We start from the raw sequence: 23,494 nt of genomic DNA on the forward strand, positions 1-23,494 counted from the left end.
GTGATCCGCTGTGCCAGAGGGCTAGCAGACTGGAGGCTGTAACGTCGTGCGGTCAGAGGGCTCCGGGTGCGAGGTAAGGGAGCAGGATCAAGAGGCGAGATGCTCCCAGTTCACGTCCAGACCGGAAGCCTCCCTTTTTGGGCACAGACGGGCGGCCACACACGAGGGATTCGGCGCGCGCAAGTCATCTGCTATTTTTCCCGCAAGCGAGCGAGCGGCTGCTGCTGGTTGGCCGGCAGCCTCTTGGTGTCATGTCACTGTCATGTCGAACTTGGCCCAAGACGGTGCAGGCGCTGCTGGAGGGGCGCTGCTTGAGCCCGGTTCCAAGGCACCAGGAACCACCCGCGAAATCAAGGAAAACGCTGCATGTCTGGCGCCAAGTTGTGCTGACGGGTTGCTACGGTATTTCTTGCTCCTGTTGATTTTGCTCTGGACTTTTTGGTGATTTTGTTCCAGGGTTAACCGCGAGGGAAGCTGCCCAAGTAAGGGACCCATCTGCAAAGCTCAATTGCGGTAAGATGACAGGTATCAGCTGCCGATGCTGTATCAGCGACATCATGCCAATGCCATCGTAATGCCGCAAGGACTGTAGCCCCAGGCGAAGCTACAGTCCGCTAGCTTTCCCCTCTAGCAGCAAGGCGATACCATCAATGCCATGAGATGTTTCCTCCTAGGGGCACGGTTCCCATGCGGTGGCTTGCTGCTACACCACCAGCGGCGGCTCCGGAATCCGGTAAGTAGCTTCAGAAGCTCAGATCCAAGCTTGCGCCCTCCCACGCCCTCGGGATCGAGCTCGTAAACATCTGGCAACCAGGTGTAAATCCCGTTGCAAATCACTGCATCTCGATCCAATTCATATCGAATTCCTCCATTTTCCGATTGCCAAATTGTTCCGACTGAATCTGGCGATGCTGTGCCTCCCACCTTGATCAAGAACCTGTTGAAGCTGTCTCATCGTCAACCCCGCTACTCAGGGGCCATGACGTCACGATTAGGCTGTTGTCATCCGCCTTGGTTCTTACTTAACCTCCCTAGCCAGCCTTGCCGACCTGACTAGATTACTACCTTATTGCCTTAGTTCACGATATCCCTCCACGACCAGACGAAGACTCCATAATACGACACTCTATCACTAACACAGTATTGCACGCATTGGGACAATCAAGGCCATTTGCAAGAGATCTGCATATTCATCAAACTCACGACACTACCAACAGACGACATCATCCGATCCAGCACGCTCCGCCCAATCAGCGACTCACTCCAGTCACATCTCCCAGCTGCAGCGCGTCGAAACCGCCGTCTTGATGCCTGACCAGTGCCTATTCATGCATCCAACAGAAAGCCGTTCCGCGCCTCTCCCTCGTCGGATGTCGTCTATTTGGCGTGCTGAGCGAGCTCAGAGACGACTCGGATTCGTTTAGCAGCGAAGCCCGCCTCGGCCATCTCAACCGCCACCTTAGTGGCTTCATCAAGGTCCTCCTCTGGCAGTCCCAATGCCTTGTTGGCCAGGCCATACTTGGCCTCAAAGTTGCCGTCACCGTTGGGATAAAAGGCGCGCGAGTACAGGGCCATGCCGAAGCCCACCACGTTGCCCGTCTTGAACAGCTCCAGGCCTCGCTTGTACCGAACATCGGTGGGCTCGTACTCAATCTGCCAGTCGGCGTCCGTGGTGCCCAGCACCCTGTTGAGGCTGTCCAGCATGTCTCGCTGTGAAACCAGGAAGCTGGAGATGTAGAGGGGCTTGTTGCGCCACTGAGAGATGGTAGGCGACTTGTCGTTCTCGTCGTCGGGCAGCTCCTTCAGGCTGAGCAGTTGTGCCGCGGCCCGGCCACATTGGCGCCAGGTCGACGTGTTGATGCGCGTCTTGCCGTCGTCGTAGAAAGTGACCTTTCTCTCGGGAATGTCGAAGCCGTACCACGCGTTGCCCATGGAAAGTGAGTACTCGTACCAGAAGCTGCAGGACATGTAGATCCAGGACAAGCCAGCCTTCTCTGCCGCGGCGACGCCAGCCTCGGCTCCTTCCAGGGTCATGGTGTCCGCCTGCATCGCCTTGTTGGCAAAGTCACCGCCGTACGAGTTGGGCATGACCCATGTCACGCCGGCCTTGGCAGCCGCGGCGATGATCTTGGCTTGAGCGTCCTTGGGAGCCGTCACGGCAAGGGAGATGAAGAGGAACTGCTGGCCCTTGAGCGCGTCGACCAAGGTCTGCTCATCATCGTAGTTCACCGGAGCAACCTTGACTCCCTTGGGAAGCTCGCTGTTGCTGCCAATGCGAGTAATGGCAGTAACGGTGTGCTTGCCGGTCTTGAGAAGCTCTTCGGCGATGTGTTTGCCAACTTGGCCTCCAGCCTGGTGAGAGATTGGTTAGCACTGAAAGTAGCAGAGCGAGCAGAGGAGGAGAGTTGGCAGGTATAAGGCTTAAAGCTCAAGGCTTACCCCGACAATGGCCACATTCTCGATGCGGTTGGTGAAGCCTGCAGGCTGGTCTTTAGCGTACTTGATCGACATGGTGATTTTTGGGGATCTTTGGTCGGTGGATCTCGATATAAGTGTGTGAAGAAGTGTATTTGCTGTGTTGACCTGCTCTCTTCTTTCTCTTCAAGATGGACGATTCTCCCCTTCTTTTATACCTTTTTCCCGGCAACTCTCGAATCCTCTTCATCCAACTCCTCCTCCTCTTCTCCATCTTCCTCGTCGTCATGCCATATCCACAGCCTCATCCCTCCCCTCGCTCCGATCCCCCCTATCACCGGCCCACGCAGATCCAGATCTCCCAGGGCGGACTTTGGCATTGCCCAAAACAGCAACAGGATCGCGCTACCGGCACCCACTGACCGATTAGCTGCCGGCAAGCCTCGAATCACGGGCCGTCGAAATACGAAACGAGGTTAGAGCTTTTTGTCTCGACAGCCGGCGAAATCAGCTGTTACTACTTGTAATCTCCGAGACACATTCGTTCGCTTATATAATCGCTTTTTCTTCTTTCGCGCATCCTACGGTATTATCTCATGACAATATGGATTACAAAGTCGTTGCCACGCGGTCTTCGCAGATGGTGTTGCGCCGTTGGGATCGAAGCTCGGTCTTGCTCGGATTTCCAAAATGCCGGTGTCATCGGTGCTTTTGTCTGTTTTTGTACTCGTAGAGGGGTTGGGGAGGAGTCCTAACGTGACAATGAGCGGACTTCATGTTGGATGACGCGAGGGGCTGAGATTGAGAATAGTCCGCCAACGACACGAGGCACCAATCGCGCTGTTTGTGCTCCTATACCCGTTAACCTGTTCATAGGATCCTCGTTTGTCCGAAAGGATAGATACTAGAATGCTCCAGGAGCGCGCGGAGTTGATTACCGAAGTCCGGCTAAAGTCTGTATGAATGGTTTCCTACAGAGAGTATCTCAGTTGATGAAAATCTACGAGCGCCAGTGACCTTTGTCTCCTAACAGGCATCACCACTTTTCTATCCTCCTCTTTGTCCTTCAAAATGAATTACAAATACCAGAAACAGAACTTGGTGTTTCTATGTCGCTGTAGGCTTGGTTTATGGGACAGGCGGTGACAAACACCAAACGATCGGCATAATTGATGCTTTGAGCATACCTCTACCCTGCACAACATGCATCAATAAGCGCAGCTTTCTCTGGAAGTTTCTAGTACCTCGGATCCATACAATATATATATCTACTCTCTCTCTCTCTCTTTCTATCTTCATGGTCTAATGCTTGAAAACTTGTCACGACAATGAGCGCAGAGGTGTATCTTCTTCGTAATAGTAGTTCATTCTTAGGTAACCCACAGTTCAGCAAGCTTCGTTGGACGACGCTCTGGAAACTCGCTGCGCAGGATTTCCGAATTGCTCTTTGCCTTTACAATGATATTAGGTTCTTCATCCACCAAGAGATGATGTGTGACTTTGATAACATTTCTGGCTTCTCTGCTTGGACCGGATGCGCATACTGAACCCTAACATTACCGGGGCTTCTGACTTACACGTATATTCCGCTACATGGAGCTTCCACGTCTCTACCTTTTCAGCATGTCCGCAACTACTGCAACCTACCGCTCTGTAAAAATATCACAGCAACATCCTGGACTTCGCAAGAGAAAAAGAAAGAGACAGTGAGCTGTACAAATGTACTCCTTGGACGACGAATTCCTGCAGACAATAGGACGACTTCAGCGCCCACATCAATCGATCCTCAATTTCCATCACTCGCAGTGTACAGCCATCTTATGTAGCCTCATCCATGGCATGAGGCAACAAGGCGAAAGCAGGCCAAGTCGCTCACAGCATTTTCCTGCCCCTTTCTCATCGACGGAGGGACGATTAACCTACTTTGTTTCCTAGCTGATGCAAACATTAAGCGGTTTGACACAGCCAAGAAGCGTTCGAAGAGGTAAAAAAAAGGGAAATTAACAATTCCGTGATGAACACACAAAAATTCCAATTACGCACATGACATACGTCAAAGCTATAAGCATATGTCAAAGCTATAAGCTGGAGCTGATGCACATATTTGACGAATATATGCGTTAATTTGAAATCTAGTCTCGCTTTTCTTGACGACCGCTTGGCGTTGAACGGCGCTGATTGTATTAAGGGGCCTTTGAGGGTTCTTAAAACCGACCTTCCGGGGAATCTTGAATATTTCCCAGTCTGTTTCACAGCATTTTTAACCTCCCCCAAGGCCCGAGATTTCAACCCAAAAACCCCCCACCGAGCATTGCATTACAGCAAATTTCACTCCGTGAAGCCACAATTGCTGCCTATTGGTGCAGTCCCCACCATCATATTCACAGCATCTGTAGCGTCGTCGATGGCCCGAGCGAATGCTGCTCGATCTGGCTCCTCCAGCTCGCAATCATCGCTTTTGTACGAGTTCATTTGTCAGTTGCATGTTTTCACAGCATTCGTTATACCCATCCCACTGCCGGAGGGACAATGGACTCATCTACCTTATCCGACTTGCAAAGATCCACAACCTCGACAAAACTGCTCCTAGCCGTGGCTCCAAGTTCCCCTCTCTTCGGCAGGCCATTGGTATTACCTGTACTTTCTGAAAGCAACCAGTCGGAGAATTCCGAGACAACTGCATCGCGATGGTCGTGATACCAGGCATGTCAGGAGCTGAGAATCAGAAATCGGATACATCTTTGTGCTGAAGCGGGCAGACATCCAAACACCTTAGTATTGATTCCACAAGGTCTTTATCCGCGGAATACCTGATGTAGGATTGACGATAGATACTGCGCCTCACATCTTTCGTTCAACAGGTCCGTCAAGCAAACCTCATGAAAGCGATTTTCTCCCGGCCTGCTCGTCCTTTCCGACTGTAATGACACGGACATGGACCAATCCACCATTGAACGCTCCTGGCGAGAGTGGCACTAGAGGAATTGTACGGAGTAGACTCTCCCGCAATCTGCGATAGCTACCTTATCTTGCCGCGCGGAAGTTTTCCCTAAAGTTTTCCCTGAAGTTTCCCCTCCTGAACATGTCTTTTTCCCTGCTGTGTCTTTGGCATAACCGGAATAGCTCATGACGACATGGGCTCTTTGGAGACAAGATGGGGCATGGATCATGGTTTATGGGTGGAACGCCTGTCAGCCCCGTTTTCTAATTTGCTGGAGACGTCCACAGATTGAACCCTTTTCCCCTTCCCATCGCTGCAAATAATAATCAATCACAACTTGAAGCTCGACTCGCGTCCCGGAGCAAAAGTAAGACTTTGGTGGTCATCTTCGTGGAGCATCTGCATCGCATCGATCGATGACCTGGAGGTACCAGTACTTCGAAGGTATTAGCATGTTTGATAGGAGGAATCCGTCCTGGCTTTAGGCGATGACGTGCACAGATGGGTGATAAGATGGGATACTTTGCACCAATGAGCAAAGGAGCTTCGTCCCTCTGTGGTGTTTGGTATCCAGGTTGCCAGGTTGCCAGGGATGGCTTCAAGTTCCTGTCGAGGAAGCTAAGAGCTCGCGTAAGTTCAACCCCATCCAACTCTGTGGCCGCTAACGTGCATTAGACTCGTTCATGTAGTTCCAAGGCCTGGCGTCTCCGGATGCAAATTTCACACGTCTAGCAGCGATAGCAGTACTTGTAGTACATGGTCGGATGGAGTCGAGATACGATGCTGGCACTTTCGAAGCTCGGTTATTGCATTCCTCTCACGGTCGATGCCCGCCGGGAAGGCCTCTGTCAAAGACGCCATTGTCGGTCTGGTCGAAGTACCCCGTCTTACAAAAGCTGTCCATGCCTCATTCGTGCCCAGCGTGAGCACTCCTCGTAAGACGATAAGACGACGTGTCGGCCTGGTGGCATGTTGGCTTGTGCCGTGGTATGAGTGCCCAAGGTGCCGAGACGGACACCTTCCCAGGGAAGCATCGCCTCTATATCAGCGCCGCCAAACGGCCGCCAAACAGGTCCTCGCCGGTTCCAAGGAAGCAACCCGGAGGGTGCAGTGGCTTGCAGAAACAGGATGGCTGCACGGCTGTGGAGAAGCTGGGCGGGCTGAGGAGCCTTGACAGTTCCAAGCTTGGCTTTAGCCGGCCGGGCCAGTTTCCCAAGAGGGACGCCATTCAAAGGGCCTTCAACGGTCACCGATGCGGCACGTGATGGCGCACGTGACTGGCTTCCCGTCTCCTCTTCTCTCTTCTCTCGTCTCCTCCCGGAGCTTTCCCCCTCCCTTCGGACGGTCATCGAGATTGCTGCTGCTCGCTTGGACCATAATATTACACCTGTTGAGCCCGGAATGGAGCCATCTGGGGCCCAACCGCCACATTATGCTCGACCAAGAAGCTATTCCAACCTTGATGCTGTCCCTGTTTTGGCGGTGGGTCGGTGATATTGGAGAGAACTGCCTCGTGTGCCAGGGCGGGCCGGAGCTTTTTCTCCGGAGCATTTCCTCCGTCTCATGTTCGACAAGCATCGACACCCATCGACACGCATCGACGCTGCGAGCCCGACAGACTCTATCGCGATCGAGATAGATGGCGGCGATCGAGCTTCAGAGCTGGCGGGCCCCCGGCCTCCCCTCGAGGGCCCCCACCAAGCCATCCGGCCGGAGCCTCTAGCGCTCGTCGAGGGAAGCGCCGACGGCTTCGTCAATTGGACGGCGGGCCTCGCTTCATGGCGATGGACCACGGGTCTCTCGGGGAGGCTGCAAGGAGAACCGGGGATTTCCTGGCTGAAGGACATGCCTCTGCTTCGGTGTGGGTGTTGGGCCTTGCGACATACCAGGGGACTCGACATACATACATGCGGACGTACATACAAACGGGCGTGGAAGCTTGGGAGGATGACCGCGGGTCGGGATGAGGCGCGTTTACTCGTATGTATGTACAGACGCTTGCTTGGGGGCTTTGGAGGCAACGGCTGTTCCTTGGTCACCGAGGATGCCGGGCACTGGAGACAGGAACACTGCTCCAATCTTTACCCGCCCAGCTCCTTCAAGATGGGTATACTACTTGGAAGCGCAGGATTGTGCTCAAGCTCTCAAATTTCCCCCTCCGTGGAGCTGGCCCGGACAACAAAACAAGCCTTATTAGCCTGGGAAAGGGGACGGATTTGGTCTCCATCCGGAACGGGGGCCGGCTTCGTCGTGGTGGTGTGCTCTACCTGCTGCTTGGTCCGGAGCACCGACTACGTTCCTTACTGCAAGCCCTCTGCCATTGCACGAAGCCATCACACTCCGCTTGGCACCATGTCCTAGTACGTGTGGGCGACCCGCCGGGCCACCTTCGTGACGCACCTCTCCACAGGCCGGGTTGTGCTACATGTATGTATGCATGTATGTGCGCCATGCCTTGGCTGCACTGTCCGGCGGCCAGCGCTTGCTCAGATCAATTGCCTAGTTTGAACCTTGTGTGCCCTCCCTGGCTTTGTCCACGATTGCTTTTTCCAAACGGTCTGAGGCATGGCTTGGCTGGCTCCAGCGCGCTAATACGACTTGTGCCAAATCCAACGGTGCCAGGGGTAAGAGAATCTCACTTCAAACTCGGGGTCGCGGTATTACTGTCCAAAGGCCCCAAGCAGGCGGCGATCCGGCCGAGTATATATTTAAGAATGACGTTTCCTCCTCTTTGTCGGTGCAAGTTCCTCCTCTCCCTTTGCTCGCCGATCTAGCTTACCTGTAAAAACCATTTTGGCTCATTTTGGACTGCCCGAATCCTGCTTTGGACTCTTGAATCAGCCCACGTCTGTGCCTTTTTCTTGCACCTCATAACACCATCACAAAGATATCATCGTCCACCCAGCACCAAGCCCTACTTCTGCGCACTGGCATCATGGCAGGCCTTACCGAGGCTCCCCCTTTCATCGCCTGCGGTCCAGACTACGCCCATGCAGGACACATCGCCATGCCCTTTCCGCCGGCGGACCGGGACGGCGCCGCTGCCTTGCCACCGAAATGGCCCAACATGTGCCACGGCGCAGCCGCCGGTCTAGAACAACACCCAGATGCCTTCCTGCCTACCCTCCCCTGGCAGGCCACCGAATGGGACATGACAGAGGGCTTCCTCAAGTATCCCGACCCATGCTTCCACAGCCCTCCGACGGAGAGCGTCGTCTCTAACACCGACAGCTCTGTCGGCGCCGGCACCCCCATCTGGGACTATCACAACGACCAGCTCTCGCCCGGACGGGAGCTGAGCCCTTCCACAACCGCCACCTCTCCCTCAGAAAACACATCCTTCGACCAGTTCATCTCAATAGCCCCTTCATCATTACACACATTCAAAGAGGAGCCTTCACCTTCATCACCTCCCCCCAAGAAGCAGACGAAGCCTCGGAAAGCATCTACCACCAAGACATCATCGCCAAAGACATCATCATCATCTTCATCATCATCAAAGACATCATCATCATCATCAAAGACTTCATCACCAAAGACATCACCAAAAGCATCACCCGTCGAGGAGGGAGGCATCTCCAAAAGGCCTCGCCGGACCAAGACGGCGCAAGAGCAGGAAGCCAGCCGGGCGCGCATCCGGGAGAAGAACCGGGTCGCGGCGGACAAGTGCCGCGGCCGGCAGCGCATCGCCGTCGAGAAGCTCAGCTCCAAGCACGACGCGCTGGAGGAGGAGAACCGGCAGCTGTCGCAGATCTTGAAGGACCTGATCGCGGAGCGCATCGTGCTCAAGAACATGCTGCTGGAGCATGGCAACTGCGGGTCGGAGCTGATTGAGAATTATCTGAGGGAGAGCGCGGTGCGGTGGGTGAAGCAGGTAGAATCGCAGGCTGTTAATGTAGAAGCGGCCTGACTATATATTAATGATCTAATGAAACAAGTTAATGAGCACTTGATTCGTTGCCGTTCGTTCTTTGTGGTGTTGTAGTCTGATGCTTAATCGGAATTGAGATTGACGCTATTCACAACTTACAACACCCAATCTTACTGTTAGCTGTAGGGCGGCCTGCACGCAGGCGCAACCACGCCTTAACCGATTGATTTGCTCTTCATGAATCTTCATATACATGTAATGACAATTGCTCTGCACGCTTTACTCCTGAAGCAAATACCCCGATTACCCTTGAAGTTTTGGCATCTCACTGTCGAGCCTGGTGTTCAACTACAGCCTCACCACCTCATGATCTCTCCACGAACCGCTACGACTGCTGCTCAACAGCCAATTGGACATCTCGAACAGTTTTAGATAGTCAATTCCATCCTTCCTCATCGAAAACCCATCCCCGAGAAGCCGTCCAGACTCCCACAACACACACCCAACATCTGACAGAATCACCACTGCTCCCAACCCCTCAAAGCCATGTCGTCGAATATGCACAATCTCACATCTCATACAACACCCAAACCCTGCCCACGTTCGTCATTCCGCATCCCTAGCCTCTCTCCCACAGGGAACGACAGTCTTCCCGCCGATCCGCCCCAGGTCGGTCCCACGTACGTACGCAGAAATAGAAAAAGGCGATCGGCACAGTGACTTGCCGCAAAAGGGGGGGTGAGGGACCTGGCCGGCTATGACTACGGGGGTGTAAATGTGGAAATGTTCAGTTACCATAAGTACAATACTACTACTACTACATGCTTGCCTGATAGGGCTGGGGGGGAGGGCCTGCTGCAGGTCGGAGGAAACTGTATAGGGTCTGCGTTTGCTTGGCGGACGATGTGTGTGATTCATCGTACATGTGTGTACGTGTGCGTTGTGTGTGTATGAGATCTTGCAAGGATATGGGATTCCGGGGAGGTGTGGTGGTGATGGTGTTGAAAGGCGTAGGCAGAAGAGTTATCATGTTGTTCTTCTTTCTTTGTAATCAACGTTTCGTAGATGATGCCGATGCCAATGGAACAATTTATTTGAAGTATGATGTAGTGCATAGCCGATACATTCACCCATCCATCCACCGATCGACACCACCGGTTTGCTCCTCAGAGGACCCAGAATCACGAAAGCCGAGAAAACTGATCGGCGAGGCTAAGTTGCACATCGAACTCTGTTCGCCTAAACGGCTTCCCAAGTCTCCACCGTACCGAGTAAACCGATATAGACTCGTCATGCTATTTCCGCGGGAATCTAGAAGCTGCGGGATCCAAGGAAGTAGACTATGATGATACATAGTGGTGATGGATAGATACGGTAGAGATAGGGTAATAGTATTCCCACATTCACCGGAGGATCGTCCCGGACCCTGGTTCGGGATGGGGTGGTGGTTCGGATCTGCGTAGGGAATGGGAGGGTTTATGGGAAAATCTCAATTGCATCATAAGCTGGATGGGATTTCAGAGGGTTTGATTACATCATGGGAGTTTTACTGGATTTTCATGGGATGGGTATGGATATATGTCATGGTCATGTAGCTTAACGTGTGGATGTAGAAGTCACGAAGAGAGTTGTAAAGGGACTTGTTTTTGGAGGCATTCGCCATGCACGGGAATGACTTGACACGAGAATCGATAGATAGAATAATATCAGATTATCAAAGCACATGCAGTAACCAAGATATAACAATTCCCAGCCGGATCTACCGCTTTATGACATGTATATCCCAAACGCCTCCTGCCCACCAAACCTCACATCATAGCCGCTGTCTACACAATAATCGATCTCTCTTTGATGCTTGCTCGCGCCTTACAAAACAGATAGCTGCTTCTTCTCCGTCTCAGAAACCAAATTGGGAATGTCGTCAACGCTCGCCTTGCCCAGCAGAATGGCATTGACGGCAGTAAACAAGGGATAGTCCTTCTCCAGGCCGCGGGCCTTGAGGAAGCTGTTCACCTCAAACGCAGTGCTCGTACCCTGCAGCTTCTGTCCGTTGAGGTCTTGCTTCTCCACCTCGTCCACGGTGATGCCCTTCTCGACAGCCTTTTTCGCGCATCGAAAGTTGCGACCGCCCGAGCACGAGGTGATGAGATCGGCGACGCCGGCCGACGACTCGGTAAAGGTACCGGTGCGCACCGTCTCGCCAAAGAACTCCTTGCCAAACTTGACCATCTCCATGAGGCCGATGCGCATCACGGCAGCCTTGGCATTGTCACCCCAGCCACGACCGTCCACGAAACCGGCGGCCAGGGCCACAATGTTCTTCAGCGCACCGCCCAGCGACACACCGGCGACGTCAGAGACCATCTGGACGTGGAAGTAAGGGCGGTGGAACAGAGTGCGGAAGCACTCGTGGTCGAGTGGCGGGTACTCGGCCGGCACGGGCGTCAGCTTTGCCTTGGACTTGCGGCCCCGGGCATCGCGATGCTCCATGTCGGTAGGCTCAGTGACCGTCATGGTCACGTTGGGGCTCTGGGAGCGAGGCGTGGGCGCCCTGCTGTTGTCCATGGGCGGCGGGTCGTAGGCAATCGTCGTCTCGGACCACTTCTCGGCGGCAATCTCGCTGGCGATGTTGGCCCCACTCAGAGCACCAACGTAGATGTTGAGGCCGTCGCCAATCCATTCGCTAAACAGGCTGATGCCGTCGTCGGACACGTTGACGCCCTTGATGCAGCTGATGCCGCGCGCAAAGGGCACAATCTTGCCGCGGATCTGGTCGCAGACGTTGCGGATGAACTGGTGGGGAAGGTTGAAGATGAGGATGGTGGAGTCTTGGACGGCGTCGACAAGTGAGGGGTTGGCGACGATGTTGCTGGGAAGGGCGATGCCAGGCAGGTATTTGACGTTTTCGTGGTAGTTGTTGATGATGTGGGTGAGCTTCTGGGGAGCGTCGCCGATGGACTCGTCGTAGTGCGGTGACGTCTTGGGGATGCTGACGTCTTCCTCATACACCCACATCTGCACCTCCTCCTCAAAGAGCTCTTTGTTGGCTCGCGTGTTCTCGGCAATGATCTTGGCAATAGTAGAGCCCCTGCGACGATATGATCAGCATGTGTCCAGCAACTAGTCCACGATGTTCTCCTCGTACCAGTTGCCAGATCCCACAATGGTGACCTTGTGCTTCTTCTCGGGTCCGCCCAGGAGAGCCATCTTGTCGGTTGTTGAGCTCGTGGTGGTGGAGTAGCAGCTGTAGGAGCAGATGGACGAGTAGCTGAAAGCGCAGCTCAGTCGATGGCTGTATCGATACGGAGAAGTGCTTGTCCCGAGTCTGGAACTGAAGCGGAATATGGAGAGTCGAAGCATGCAATTCGAGCGGCCGGGCGCCTGGTCTGTGTATATATACGCGGGGACACAAGCAGGAAAAGAGGGAGAAGAGCCTGGTGGCTCGTGTGCCGAGATCGACTGTGCCAATGACGCATGGCATTTCCTGGTGAGTAGCGCTCACCGCCTGCTGCTTCGGGCCGTCGCCCCAACCGAATTGCTGGGATCCTGGCTGGTGCTCTTTTTTTCGCCGAGATGCGAGGGAACCCAATCTCAATCACATGCAAAGCTGGCGTGCAGCATGTAAGCTTTACCCCTGGTCTTTCACATGCCAGCGATGGGTTCTGCTTCCATCGATGCTGATACCGTGAAATTATTGCAATGAGATCAACTGAATGCTGCCGTTGCTCGGGAGCATCATGACCAAGGCAGCAGCGCCGAGGAGTTGACAGTATAGCGGCATTTTGGCTTCTGACCAAGGCACAAGAGGGGGTTGAGCTTGTGTAAGACAAATGCAGAACTCAATGGACAAAACGGGAAATGCGCGTCTCCTGATTCGCTCTATTGGCTGTGTCTAAGCAAATTGAATTTACAGAAACAAAGTAGAAACCAATCGCCATGCAGTACGAACGGATGGCTTGAAGCCCTCTCGTCGCTAGAATGTAGGTACAGCAATACAATGGCCGGATAACGTCAGCGCCAGTGTCTGACACTTCAAACCCAAAAATCCCAACAAGACACAATGAAAATCAAAACGTCCCTCCCTTTACATCTTCAACATCCTGCAACAACGCTGCCTTCTCCTCGTCTGTCCCGTTAGCAAACGACTTGCGTCTCGTCGACTTTTTCTTCGATTCTTGCGTTCGCTCGCCGTCGCCAAATATGTGGACAAACAGCTTGTCGTAGCTGTACCACATGATGCCAAACAGCCCCGAGATCGTGTTCGCGCACCACCGCGGCACTTTGCCCCTCTCGTCGGCCAAAAAGGTCGTGATGGTGAAGAAATACAGCAGCATTGGGGCCCAGACAAGGAGGAACACGTTCTGGCCGATCTTCTGTCGGAGGGTCGTCGGGGTGTACGGCTGCATCGACGCCAGATGGTCCTGGTAGACTTGGGGGAGGTTGTGCTCTCGAGCACCGTCCACCAAGAGCTTCAGATATCGGGCGCTCGGCTGGGCATAGTCGGGCTTGGGCCTATGAGGACCGGTGACGAACCTGGCCCACCACGACTTCTTTCCTGACTCTGGAAGCGGGATGTACGGGGCATACAGCGTCTGTGCAAGGAAAGGCTTGGGCAAGGGCGGTATCGTGGGCTTCTCTGGCACGCCAACATCCGCCGGCAAGGGAATACAGGGCACCATGATCTCCTGATAGCCGGAGCCACCGCCTTCAGATCGCATAATGTTTCGCCAATCTTCCCGTGTCACTTCGTATACGACTCCCATAAGGCCGCCGTCCCATTCGAACCCCGGCTTTCGAGGGTCCAGCGGCGGAACGATGGGTGGATGGAGGGGATCGGGCAGCTTGGGGTCAGGGAGTTTTCGATATCCGACGTTCGCGAAGCACGGCTCTCGGTACGGCAATCCGGGGAGGTCGAATGTTAGGCGCAGGAGGGGGACGGAGACGTTCATCTGAGAAAGCGGCCGTATCCTTCGCTTTCCAAGGAATGTTTCGGCGCACATGTTGGAGCCGTAGGCAAGGTAAAGGACGGTTTCGGCGATGCTCGCGACATCTTTGGGGGCATCTTCGGCTGCTTGTGCGAGGCGCTCGGGTGAGGTGCTCGGGATCGAGGATATCGGCGGATACGAGTCTTTTGCTGGGTGCTCCTCTGCCGTCTCGGCCTTTTCCAACGCTGCCACGGCAGGAGAAACGGTGTCTTGTTTCTTCATGGCGAGTTGTGGGGGACACAAGTTGGCATCGAAAGATCAAAGAAAATGCGCACGATGGCAGTTGATCGCGAGATGGAGGAAATATGGTCACAGGAGACTCTGAGGCAGCGGAGCATATATTGGAAACGACAACTCACGGCGCATGAAACGCGACTAGGGGGCTACCTATTTATCACTAACGCTACAGCGATCGACCAGCCTTTTGATGCCCTGCTCGGCTGTCCATCTAATCCTGCGCGACCTGCAGTTTCGCCGCTATTGCTCTGCTCTTCAGGCCGTGACTAAGGATTAGGGAGAAGCGGAATTCGAGCCGTGCGGAGCGTCGGACCTGAGCCTGGCTGCGAAGACCGATGGCCCGACCTATGGCAGCGCTGCGACGGATGATTAATCAGGTCGTGACATCAAGTCGGCGAGCTCCAACTTGGCATCTAGGATGCCTGGGGACAAGGGGAAACTCCGCACTCGAGCTTCGAATTGATTCGCTGGCCGGAAATACGATTAGTCGATTGGACGCTGTATTCTTGGAATTGTGCGGCCGCAGCGCTGAATGACATGGCAAGGAGGATTGGACGACACTTGATACAATGTGTCCTCAGCATCCCGGAGGAGATTGATATGATGAGATTGGGTGTGAAGACGCAAATTCGCAGATTCGTAATCAGTTGTTCCCGATTCAAATGAGAACACGGAGCGGAGTATGCCTCGTATTCTGCAGCAAGAAAACGAGAGCAGCAACATCAGCACCACGAGCTGGGGTCAAGGCAGGTGCTGCAGCTCTTGGCATGCCGACATCGTTTAGGAAACGAACGGTAATACAATATAAAGAACTCCTAAGCAGTTACCAGATCACAATCACTTGGTGCTTCAGGTACCGATAGAAATGTAGAGACCTAGAATATCAAGCTGACAACTTGTACCGTCTGTCAAGCCACGCCTCTTGATCCACCAGCTAACAGCATTATTCCGACCCGCGATACTACCGACTCTCCAGTCCACAAGTCGACCCGCCCCTATTTATTTAGACGACTTCGAGTCAAAAAATGCCGAGAAGAATCCACCAAAGAGCACACGGAACCAACTCGTCTTGCCAACCGACCCTCTTCTTCTCCGGCAGAGGCGAATGAGACGTGCCAACGCCTCCCAAATGGGCAGTGTCTTCGTCAGCCTCACCTGGGCGCTGGACCGACTAACCGCTCCCGAAGCCTTTTAGCACCTCGTGTTTTTCTCCTACTATTGTGACGCCGGCGGCTTGGATCAAGCGACCACGTTTTTTCTCGGTGTGTTTTGAGTGGTATGCTAGCTTCATTTTAGGAAAAGCCGTTGCGAAGGGATGGGAAAACACTGGAGACGGATGGAGGAAGCCGTTGAAAGGGGAAATGAAAAGTTCGCAACGTTGCGTGTCCTTTTCTCGTACTGGTGAAGGGGATATATCATTTACTACATAAAAATCTAGCCATCTCATCTCAATTCATACTTCACTCTCACCTGGTGTGTGTGTGTGTAGGTCTTGTGATGCTTACTGTCTAAATGAGACACGGTTTGAGTTAGAAGTGAGTTTTGCGTGGTGTTTGCTGTTGCGCCTTGGACATTGGCTTACCTTTAGCTTCGTCGTCATTTCTCTAGAAACCTCATTTCCTGGCGACATTTCTTTTGCCATCCGCTCTTTGCTCTCACCTTACCTTCGTTACTATCAACCAACCAATCAATCGTTTAAGCCAGAATCATGGCGGCAACTGTCTCAGACGTGCCCAAGATGGGCATTGAGATGATGCTGGAGCGCATCATGGGTGCGATGGAGAAGCAGGTAAGGGAGCTCCATTGTTGGCTGATGGCTGGGATTGCCGCTCGACTCTGCCAGTGGCAATCGCGGGCCCTCAGTCTGATGCGCCGTCATGGTGGCAGTGAGACTGATGCGGAGATGTAGAACCAAGAGTTGTCTGAGCTGCGAAGGGAATGCGCGGATCTTCGATCGTCCAACAAGAGCATGGAGATTATGCTCCAGAGCATGACAGTATGTTGCTTCCCCCAATACTCTGCGCGACAAGTCCGCATTCACTCTCTTCTCGCAACTCTCTGATTCTCACCGTAACCGCAGCAGCAAGGACGCAATCACAGCCCTACAGGCCTTTCCGCCGGCATGTCTCCCAGCCTCAGCCACGAGAGAGCCCGATCACCTTTCCTGCCTCGTCACTCCTCGTCTGCCCCGCCCGGGCCTTCGCAGGCCCTCATCACGTCGCCGACTCGCGAAGTCCCCATTCACTCGCTCTCTTTCACGCAGCGCGAGATCCCCGGTTTCTACGTCGTGATCCCCGCGGGCGGTGCTGGCACCCGCCTCTGGCCTCTTTCTCGCGAGAACCACCCCAAGTTCCTCCTCGATGTCAACCTTTGCGGCAACAGTCTACTGCAGTCGACCTGGGAGCGACTCCTACCTCTGGCTGGCCCCTCACGGATGACCGTTGTGGCGGGACCTGCTCACTCGGAGGGCATTCTCGGCCAGTTGCCTAACCTGGATGTTTCCAACTTGTTCACTGAGCCTGGCCCCAAGGATTCCATGGCTGCTATCGGCCTGGCTGCGGCGATCCTCCTCAGACGGGATCCAGATGCAGTCATTGGATCATTTGCGGCGGACCACATGATTTCTGGAGAGGACGCCTTCCTTGCTGCTGTCACCGAGGCAGTAGAAGTGGCTCGAGAGGGCTACTTGGTCACTATTGGTATCGCACCCTCTCACCCTGCTACTGGTTTTGGCTACATCCGACTCGGCGACCGGCTGGGCCTGAAAACGGCTCCGCATGCGCGTTTGGTGAGCTCTTTCAAAGAGAAGCCTGATGCGCACACTGCCGCCAAATACTTGGCTACGGGACAGTACCGATGGAACGCCGGCATGTTCGTTACCAAGGCCTCTGTTCTTATGGAGTTGCTCAAGGAGCACTGCCCGGCTCTTTACGAAGGATTGACGAACATCTCTGCCGTGTGGGATGACGAAGCGGCGCGAAAGGTTGCATTGGAAGAAGTGTGGCCTACGTTGGAGAAGATCCCTATTGACAATGCGGTCGCTGAGCCTGCGGCCGCTCAAGGAAAGGTGGCCGTTATTCCGGCAACATTCGGTGAGTATTTCATCTTCGGGTCACCTATGAGAGGTGCCCTTTATCTAACTGTTGTAGGTTGGGATGATGTTGGTGACTTTTCATCCTTGGCTGAGATGCTTCCCGCCGAGTCCAACAAGCCTCGCGTCCTCGGTGACCAAAGACTGGGTAAGCCGTCGCCTTTTACACCCAATATACCCAGAAAGAAATCAACTAATTCATCTTTTCGCAGTCGTCTCTGAGCAAACCGCTGGAGGAATCGTGGTGCCCGTGTCTGGCCGCTTGATTACGTGCCTCGGAGTCGACGACATTGTCATCGTCGACGCTCCCGATGCGCTCATGGTGACCACGAGGGCCCGTTCGCAGGAGGTCAAGTCGCTGGTGAAGAAGTGCCGTGAGGCTGGATGGAAGAATTTGCTCTGATTTGCTGCTGCGAAGATACCTTTGTCTGTTTGGTGTTTTGTCATTAAGTGGTAGATGTGTAGGTGTAGCCTTGCGGCTTCTTTGGTGGCAGTGGCCAGAGTTGATGCACACTTGCGCGATATGTCGAGACGCCTGTATCATTTTTCGATGAATTTACCTGGTTTTGAACTCTTCATGATAATTCTACTGCACTTTCACTCTTCTGTGATTCATCGCGACCTCGGGAGGTACCAGCGTACCTTCCTTGGTACCTCGATCCTGAGGCATAACTCTTCGCTCCTGCTTCAGAACGAAGGATCAGAGGCACTCCTTCCCTCGTTTTTGCCCGCTTACAAAACAAAAAATATCCATTCTCCCCTCTTCTCATACCATCTCCTTTTCTTCTCTCGCTCGTCAAGCCTCTTCGTTCTCGAGCCTTTGAGATCCCCTGCTTTCTTTCTGTGCGCATCAAGGCTCAGTCTTTCCTGTGACGCTTAAGTATCGTCTCGTTCATTCTCCTGTTCATAAGACTTTCATTTCGACAAAGCCCGATTGCGCGACAAGCTGCTTCACCAACACCATCTGGGAATTCTTCCCCTGATCTTGTGTTCATCTATCCTCTTGGTCGCTGACCCTGGAGATCCCTCTTCATCCTCCTCTTATTCCAGCGCCTCCTCGTTGGCCTTCCAGTGCCTCATTCGTCACTTGTGATACGTTCAACTATGGCTCCTCGACTACGTGCCAAACCAGCTACGCACGCTCGCATGCAGCGAACTGCTACGCAGTTTAGTGAGCTGGAGGTCACCCCGAGCAGACATGACGAGCAATTACGGAGTATGGTCTCGGTCACCGAGGGTGAGAAGTTCTTCTTCCATAACTGACACAGACAACTGACTGCTCTATAGAGAAACATGTGGAGATGGTCGAAGGCATTGAGCAAGGGGTTCAATCTACGAACGCCTTTTCATGGTCCGACGCGGGTTCGACGTCAAATACTCGTCGAAGTTCGCCGGCCAACATCAGTGAAGTTCCCGCCGACGACGCATGGCTATTCGATGATCTCGACTCTCTGGATCCATTCTCCAGTCCGGTGTTAGACGATAGCTACTTGCCAGCTACAATCCCCATCCGTGAGAACGAAGCCATCCACGAAAATGAAGCCAAAGAGTCGAATACGCCAAGACGACACATTGACTTCTCAGAAACCGCGTCTACAGCGCGACGGAGCTCGCCCTTCGGGACCAGTGATGCTCCAAAGGATATATGGGATTTCCAGGACAGTCCCAAGGCCGTTGACTCTTCCCCAGACACCACAAATGGCATCATTGAGTCATCATATGTACCCACTGATGACCTTTACGACGGGACTCCAAGAAAGCCTGCGCCACCAGCGCCAGCAGTTGTCAGGCAGAATGAGGATGAATCAAAGGGTCCCTCACAATCGGGGCAGAAAGCCAAGAAAAGACAGAGAGCGAAGGAGCCGATCCGTTTCGACTCTCAGACACAAGAGATTGTCAATGTTCCTGCTGCCAAGAAGAAATCCACAGCTCCTCGACTACCCATTGTTCGCGCCTTGCAAGAATCGGCAGCAGTATCAAGTTCTCCCGTGGAAGGTAGCAAGAGAAGAAAGCCGAGGAAGGGCGCAAAGAGTCGCCCGTCAAGAAAGACAAAGCCAGAAGCCTGCCCAGGCAAACCCCAGCCGCTGCCCCCCAGAGACACGAACCAAGATGCACCCAGCAGCAGCCCGGTAGCGGTTCTGATCCGAAGCTCCTCAGCCAGCGTTGAGACGCCTTGCGCCGAAGAGCACGGGGCAGTCAACACAAATCACCCTACCAGTACGAGTCTCCCTACCAGTACCAATTTCTCTGCCGGCGCCGTTGATATAGCTGCTGTAGTGCCAGAGCCGAAGCAGCATCATCGTCCTTCCCCGGTAGCTTTCGACAAGAGGGCTGAGCCGGAAGCACCTCATTTCGAGCAACACAAGCCCAAGAGAAGGAGAGTATCACGACAATTCAGTGTTTCGGAAAGAGGAAGTCCGGTCATGGTCAAGGATCCTGCGCCTAGCAGAGGGTTAGAGCATGTGCCCCCTCGAGCAGATCCTGTCGTGACAAGTCCTCCGGAACAGCATCCATCGGAGCAGCGCCCGTCATTTCTGAGAAGCAAATCAACGGACAGACAAATCGAACAACAACACAACAGCGCTTTCGAGGACATCCAAGGCAAACCCTCAACTCAATGGCTGCGACGCCTCAGCGACAAGGAACCGACCCTGAAGCGTAAATCCAGTATGGGGAAGAAACTCCACGATGAGATCATGAAGAGTTTTCTGGGACATACCGAGTTCCCAAGCGAGGCCCCAGAGGCAACGCCGGCCTGTCCTGCGGGAGGAGTCGATATCACCCATGTCAACAAGCAGATCCGTCTGACAATTGAGGTGAGTAGTGCCCAACAAATTGCTTGCAGACATGACGTGTTGACCGCTCAACAGCAACTGATTGCCCGCCTGGACGACAAGAAGGCAGCGGCATACAATGTCGCGAAAGTCTACCGTAGCGGCGGCAAAGAGTCACTCTCGATCGTCAGACAGCGTTTGCATCAAGACCGCGACGGCCTGGCGGTTGCATTCTCCAGTCAAGGAGATTTTTTCCGTAAAAAGGTCGAAGAGGTGAAGGGAGCCGTGAAAGCGAGGAGCCAAGCTCGTGCAGTGTCGGCGATGGAGCTGGACGACGTCCTAGCAGCACGGCGTCAAGCCCACAGCCGAGTACGTCAAGGACTCAGAGCTTTACGGGACGAGTGTCTGCGTGACAATAAAGTTGTGGTTGACCTTTCTTGAAGCTTTAGTGCAGGTCTTGTGTGTTGATTGTTGAGCCGCAGTGGCACTCATGGATGTGGTTGATTGCTGGATGTGCCTGAGCAATCTGAACATAGTAATGTCTAATGCAATCCCGTATGAATGCAACGATGAATGGTCTTGGCAAGTCGTGAATCTTGAGTCCGTATGTGGAAAACGAGACAATTTGGCTCCAGGGTCTGGGTGATGGCGGTACGTAGAAGTCGCATAATGCATGATGTGATGTGGGATGCCAGTGTCAAGTGTGCAGACAGCCAATCAGGAGAGGAGGTCTGGAATCATGATGCATGCTTTGGTCTGAGACTTGGCGTTTGCTGTCTCAAAGCGGGTGTATCGGTGAATCATGAACCTCTGTTCGGCCTGCCACGAAGCAGGTACGTAGTAGTTTATACGGTCCGGACAACAGGAGCCTCACAGAAAGCGTGGGAGGATGACAGGGAGAGCCGGCGGTGAGAGAAGCTGTCATGGCGATACCGGGATCTCGATCCCCATCGTTACATGTACCTACAGTAGCTTGCTGGTGGGAATGGAGTTGCTGCGCTTCCTACGGCATAGAGAACGGGGTCGGGTTGTCCATATGGAGTCGAAGTGGTACTCGGTGAGTTGTTATATGCACTAGTAATGGTATGATCGGGATTGACGCAGGCCGTCGTGGATTGATGTCAAGTTGCGGCTGCTGGTAGGGACCACGATAGGGAACTAACCGACTGCAAGGCGAAAAGTAAACGCTTTTGTCTCATGTTAGTGCTTTCGGAGTGTGAGAAAGACATGCCGGAGCGGGGGATGGGCAAATGCCAGGTTGCCAGCGAAGGGGAGGAGTTCTACGTTGTAAGACGGGAAGGGAAGAAAAGCATGCGGCTTGTGTGGGGGTTTTTGTGTACCTATTGGGGATTGGGGATTGGATTGGTTGGCATGTGAGGCGCGGGAGGAAAGTGTGTACTTTGTGTGAGACGTGCTGCGGTTTTTGAGGAGGGGAAATGCATGCATGGCTGCAATTGGGTGGTGGCGATGCTGTTACAGAGTACAACTACGTAAGTGTGGGAGTATGTAGGATGATGATGAAGTTGCCTTGTGCTTTGCAAGGTTGTGTTGGTCAAGTAAGGGCAAACGATGCAGTGTCAGATCCCGCCAGGGTGTAATGGGCATATGATAGTACAGGCGGGAAGAAGAGGAAACGAAGGAGAAGAGAAGAGAAGCGGAAACAGAAGGAAAAGGGGTCCTTGTGGGGGACGATGGTTACAGCAACCGAAGCAGACATAAGAAAGAAAAAAAAGCCGCCCGGGATGGCGACCCAAAGGTGACGTGACGTGCATGCCAGCGGGTAATACATGTCCACTATGAGGTACTACTTGGGGCTTGGCTTGCTTGGGTAGCTGAAACTGGGCATGAAGGAGAGGAGACGGAGAGAGAGAGAGATGGGGGTCCTTGGACGGATCGAGGATGGGAGGATGTTGAAACGGGACGCTTTGACGGGGTTGACAGATGCAAGTGCCTCGAGGAAGAGCCGAAAAGGCGGCGTGGCAGGGGGAGAGGAAGAAGAAGGGAAGAAGGGAAAAAAAGGGAGAGCAGGATGCAGTATGGAGTATGCATATGTCGTTTGTAAGTGGTTGACGGAGTTGGTCAGGTATAAGCAGGTCGTATATAGCACATGAGTATATATATCTTGCGTCCGGGGAGACATCTTGTTTTTTACAACTGGGATTGCTGCGTTGTTGGCCTTCGATTCGATTCTCCTGTGTTGCACGGCTTTGTTTGCTGGCGATTGGCTGCCCGCATTCGAGGGGAAGACAGGACACGCGAGCTTTGGGATTGGCGAGAAGCGGTTCTTTATTGGCGGTTTGTGCGGGATCATCATCTGTCGGTTTTTGTGTGTTTTTTGGTGCCTAACCTGGGGAGAGAAGGAAGAATAAAAAGGGCAGAGACGACGCAACGGGTGCATGAGGACGAGGACGGCTTGAAACAAAACACACTGCGAGCGAGGTTTCGAGTCGAATCGAGTCGGATTTTACGGGTTGCGATAAGTCTGGTTTGGGATTTGAACGATTTGACGACGATATACAATATGCGGTCTTCGAGGTCATCGTCGGCGTCGTCTTCGCCTACGAGCAACTGGAGGTAAGGATTGGTTTCTATCTTGCTGTTACTGCCTTATCCGCGACGATGCGCAGCTCGAACTGCTCGCATCTATGATTCTGGCATATTCCCCCCTTGGATCGGACCTGGTGGTTGTCACCTACCGGTTCGGGCCATCTATTTCACCTAGGTACCTTACCTTAACCCAGCCTGGTCCGCCGGTCGAGGGCACCAAAAGAAGTCATCTGCTCGACTTAGATCGGATGTCTTCTGCCTTCTTGCTGCTGCTAGGCTCAGCTAGAAGGGGCGCCGCCAGTCGAGTGACGCAAGCGCTTCCCCGGCAATCAAGGCACAGCCCACCTTTGGCTCTGAAGCGTGATGCTTCTCACTTTTGGGGTGCCGGTGCCGGTGCCTCCGGGGCTGCCTCTTGGTGAGATTCACTCTTTGTTCTCTCTGCACCCGAAGCCTTGGTCAAGTGCCTTGATTTGGGGTGATTCTAGACTCTTTATACGGCTTGTCCTGGCTGTGGTTTTTGACAAGTGCAACGCTGCCTGGGTTGATGCCCGTGTTCAGATTGCGGCCTGTTTCATCCATATTGCTTGTTTGCCGGTGCCCGCCAACTTGAAATAAGGTAGCATCCATCCTGTT

At 53.6% G+C, this 23,494-nt stretch overlaps 6 protein-coding genes across 6 annotated transcripts; 3 read left to right on the forward strand and 3 right to left on the reverse strand.

Moving 5' to 3' along the window:
• Window positions 1–1,377: 1,377 nt before the first annotated feature.
• On the reverse strand, window positions 1,378–2,511 carry BBK36DRAFT_1117925 (NAD(P)-binding protein; the record flags this gene model as incomplete). The annotated part of the gene is made up of 2 exons (XM_024890415.1): window positions 1,378–2,352; window positions 2,440–2,511. 2 exons carry the CDS (start codon window positions 2,509–2,511, stop codon window positions 1,378–1,380), a joined length of 1,047 nt encoding a protein of 348 aa, XP_024750145.1.
• Window positions 2,512–8,291: 5,780 nt separating this feature from the next.
• BBK36DRAFT_1106026 (hypothetical protein) lies at window positions 8,292–9,230 on the forward strand (the record flags this gene model as incomplete). The annotated part of the gene is made up of 1 exon (XM_024889207.1): window positions 8,292–9,230. A coding segment is annotated over one exon (939 nt), but the record flags the coding sequence as incomplete, so codon positions are not given.
• A 1,745-nt stretch (window positions 9,231–10,975) lies between these two features.
• On the reverse strand, window positions 10,976–12,626 carry BBK36DRAFT_1135178 (glycerol-3-phosphate dehydrogenase, NAD-dependent). The gene is made up of 3 exons (XM_024892550.1): window positions 12,373–12,626; window positions 11,071–12,315; window positions 10,976–11,022 (listed from the first exon to the last, which is right to left on the reverse strand). The coding sequence occupies exons 1-2, from the start codon at window positions 12,585–12,587 to the stop codon at window positions 11,094–11,096; spliced, it is 1,437 nt and encodes a 478-aa protein (XP_024750147.1). The 5' UTR covers window positions 12,588–12,626; the 3' UTR covers window positions 10,976–11,022; window positions 11,071–11,093.
• Window positions 12,627–13,294: 668 nt separating this feature from the next.
• BBK36DRAFT_1117146 (hypothetical protein) lies at window positions 13,295–14,434 on the reverse strand (the record flags this gene model as incomplete). Its single annotated transcript, XM_024890320.1, has 1 exon — window positions 13,295–14,434. One exon carries the CDS (start codon window positions 14,432–14,434, stop codon window positions 13,295–13,297), a length of 1,140 nt encoding a protein of 379 aa, XP_024750148.1.
• Window positions 14,435–16,157: 1,723 nt separating this feature from the next.
• BBK36DRAFT_1198554 (hypothetical protein) lies at window positions 16,158–17,982 on the forward strand (the record flags this gene model as incomplete). Its single annotated transcript, XM_024897041.1, has 5 exons — window positions 16,158–16,238; window positions 16,359–16,445; window positions 16,533–17,541; window positions 17,599–17,688; window positions 17,753–17,982. 5 exons carry the CDS (start codon window positions 16,158–16,160, stop codon window positions 17,941–17,943), a joined length of 1,458 nt encoding a protein of 485 aa, XP_024750149.1. The 3' UTR covers window positions 17,944–17,982.
• A 652-nt stretch (window positions 17,983–18,634) lies between these two features.
• Window positions 18,635–20,755, forward strand: BBK36DRAFT_1198567 (hypothetical protein; the record flags this gene model as incomplete). The annotated part of the gene is made up of 3 exons (XM_024897042.1): window positions 18,635–18,777; window positions 18,828–20,356; window positions 20,411–20,755. The coding sequence occupies exons 1-3, from the start codon at window positions 18,645–18,647 to the stop codon at window positions 20,753–20,755; spliced, it is 2,007 nt and encodes a 668-aa protein (XP_024750150.1). The 5' UTR covers window positions 18,635–18,644.
• Window positions 20,756–23,494: the final 2,739 nt, after the last annotated feature.

Source organism: Trichoderma citrinoviride (assembly GCF_003025115.1).
Source record: "Trichoderma citrinoviride strain TUCIM 6016 unplaced genomic scaffold BBK36scaffold_6, whole genome shotgun sequence".
In the NCBI taxonomy this organism is placed as follows: domain Eukaryota; kingdom Fungi; phylum Ascomycota; class Sordariomycetes; order Hypocreales; family Hypocreaceae; genus Trichoderma; species Trichoderma citrinoviride.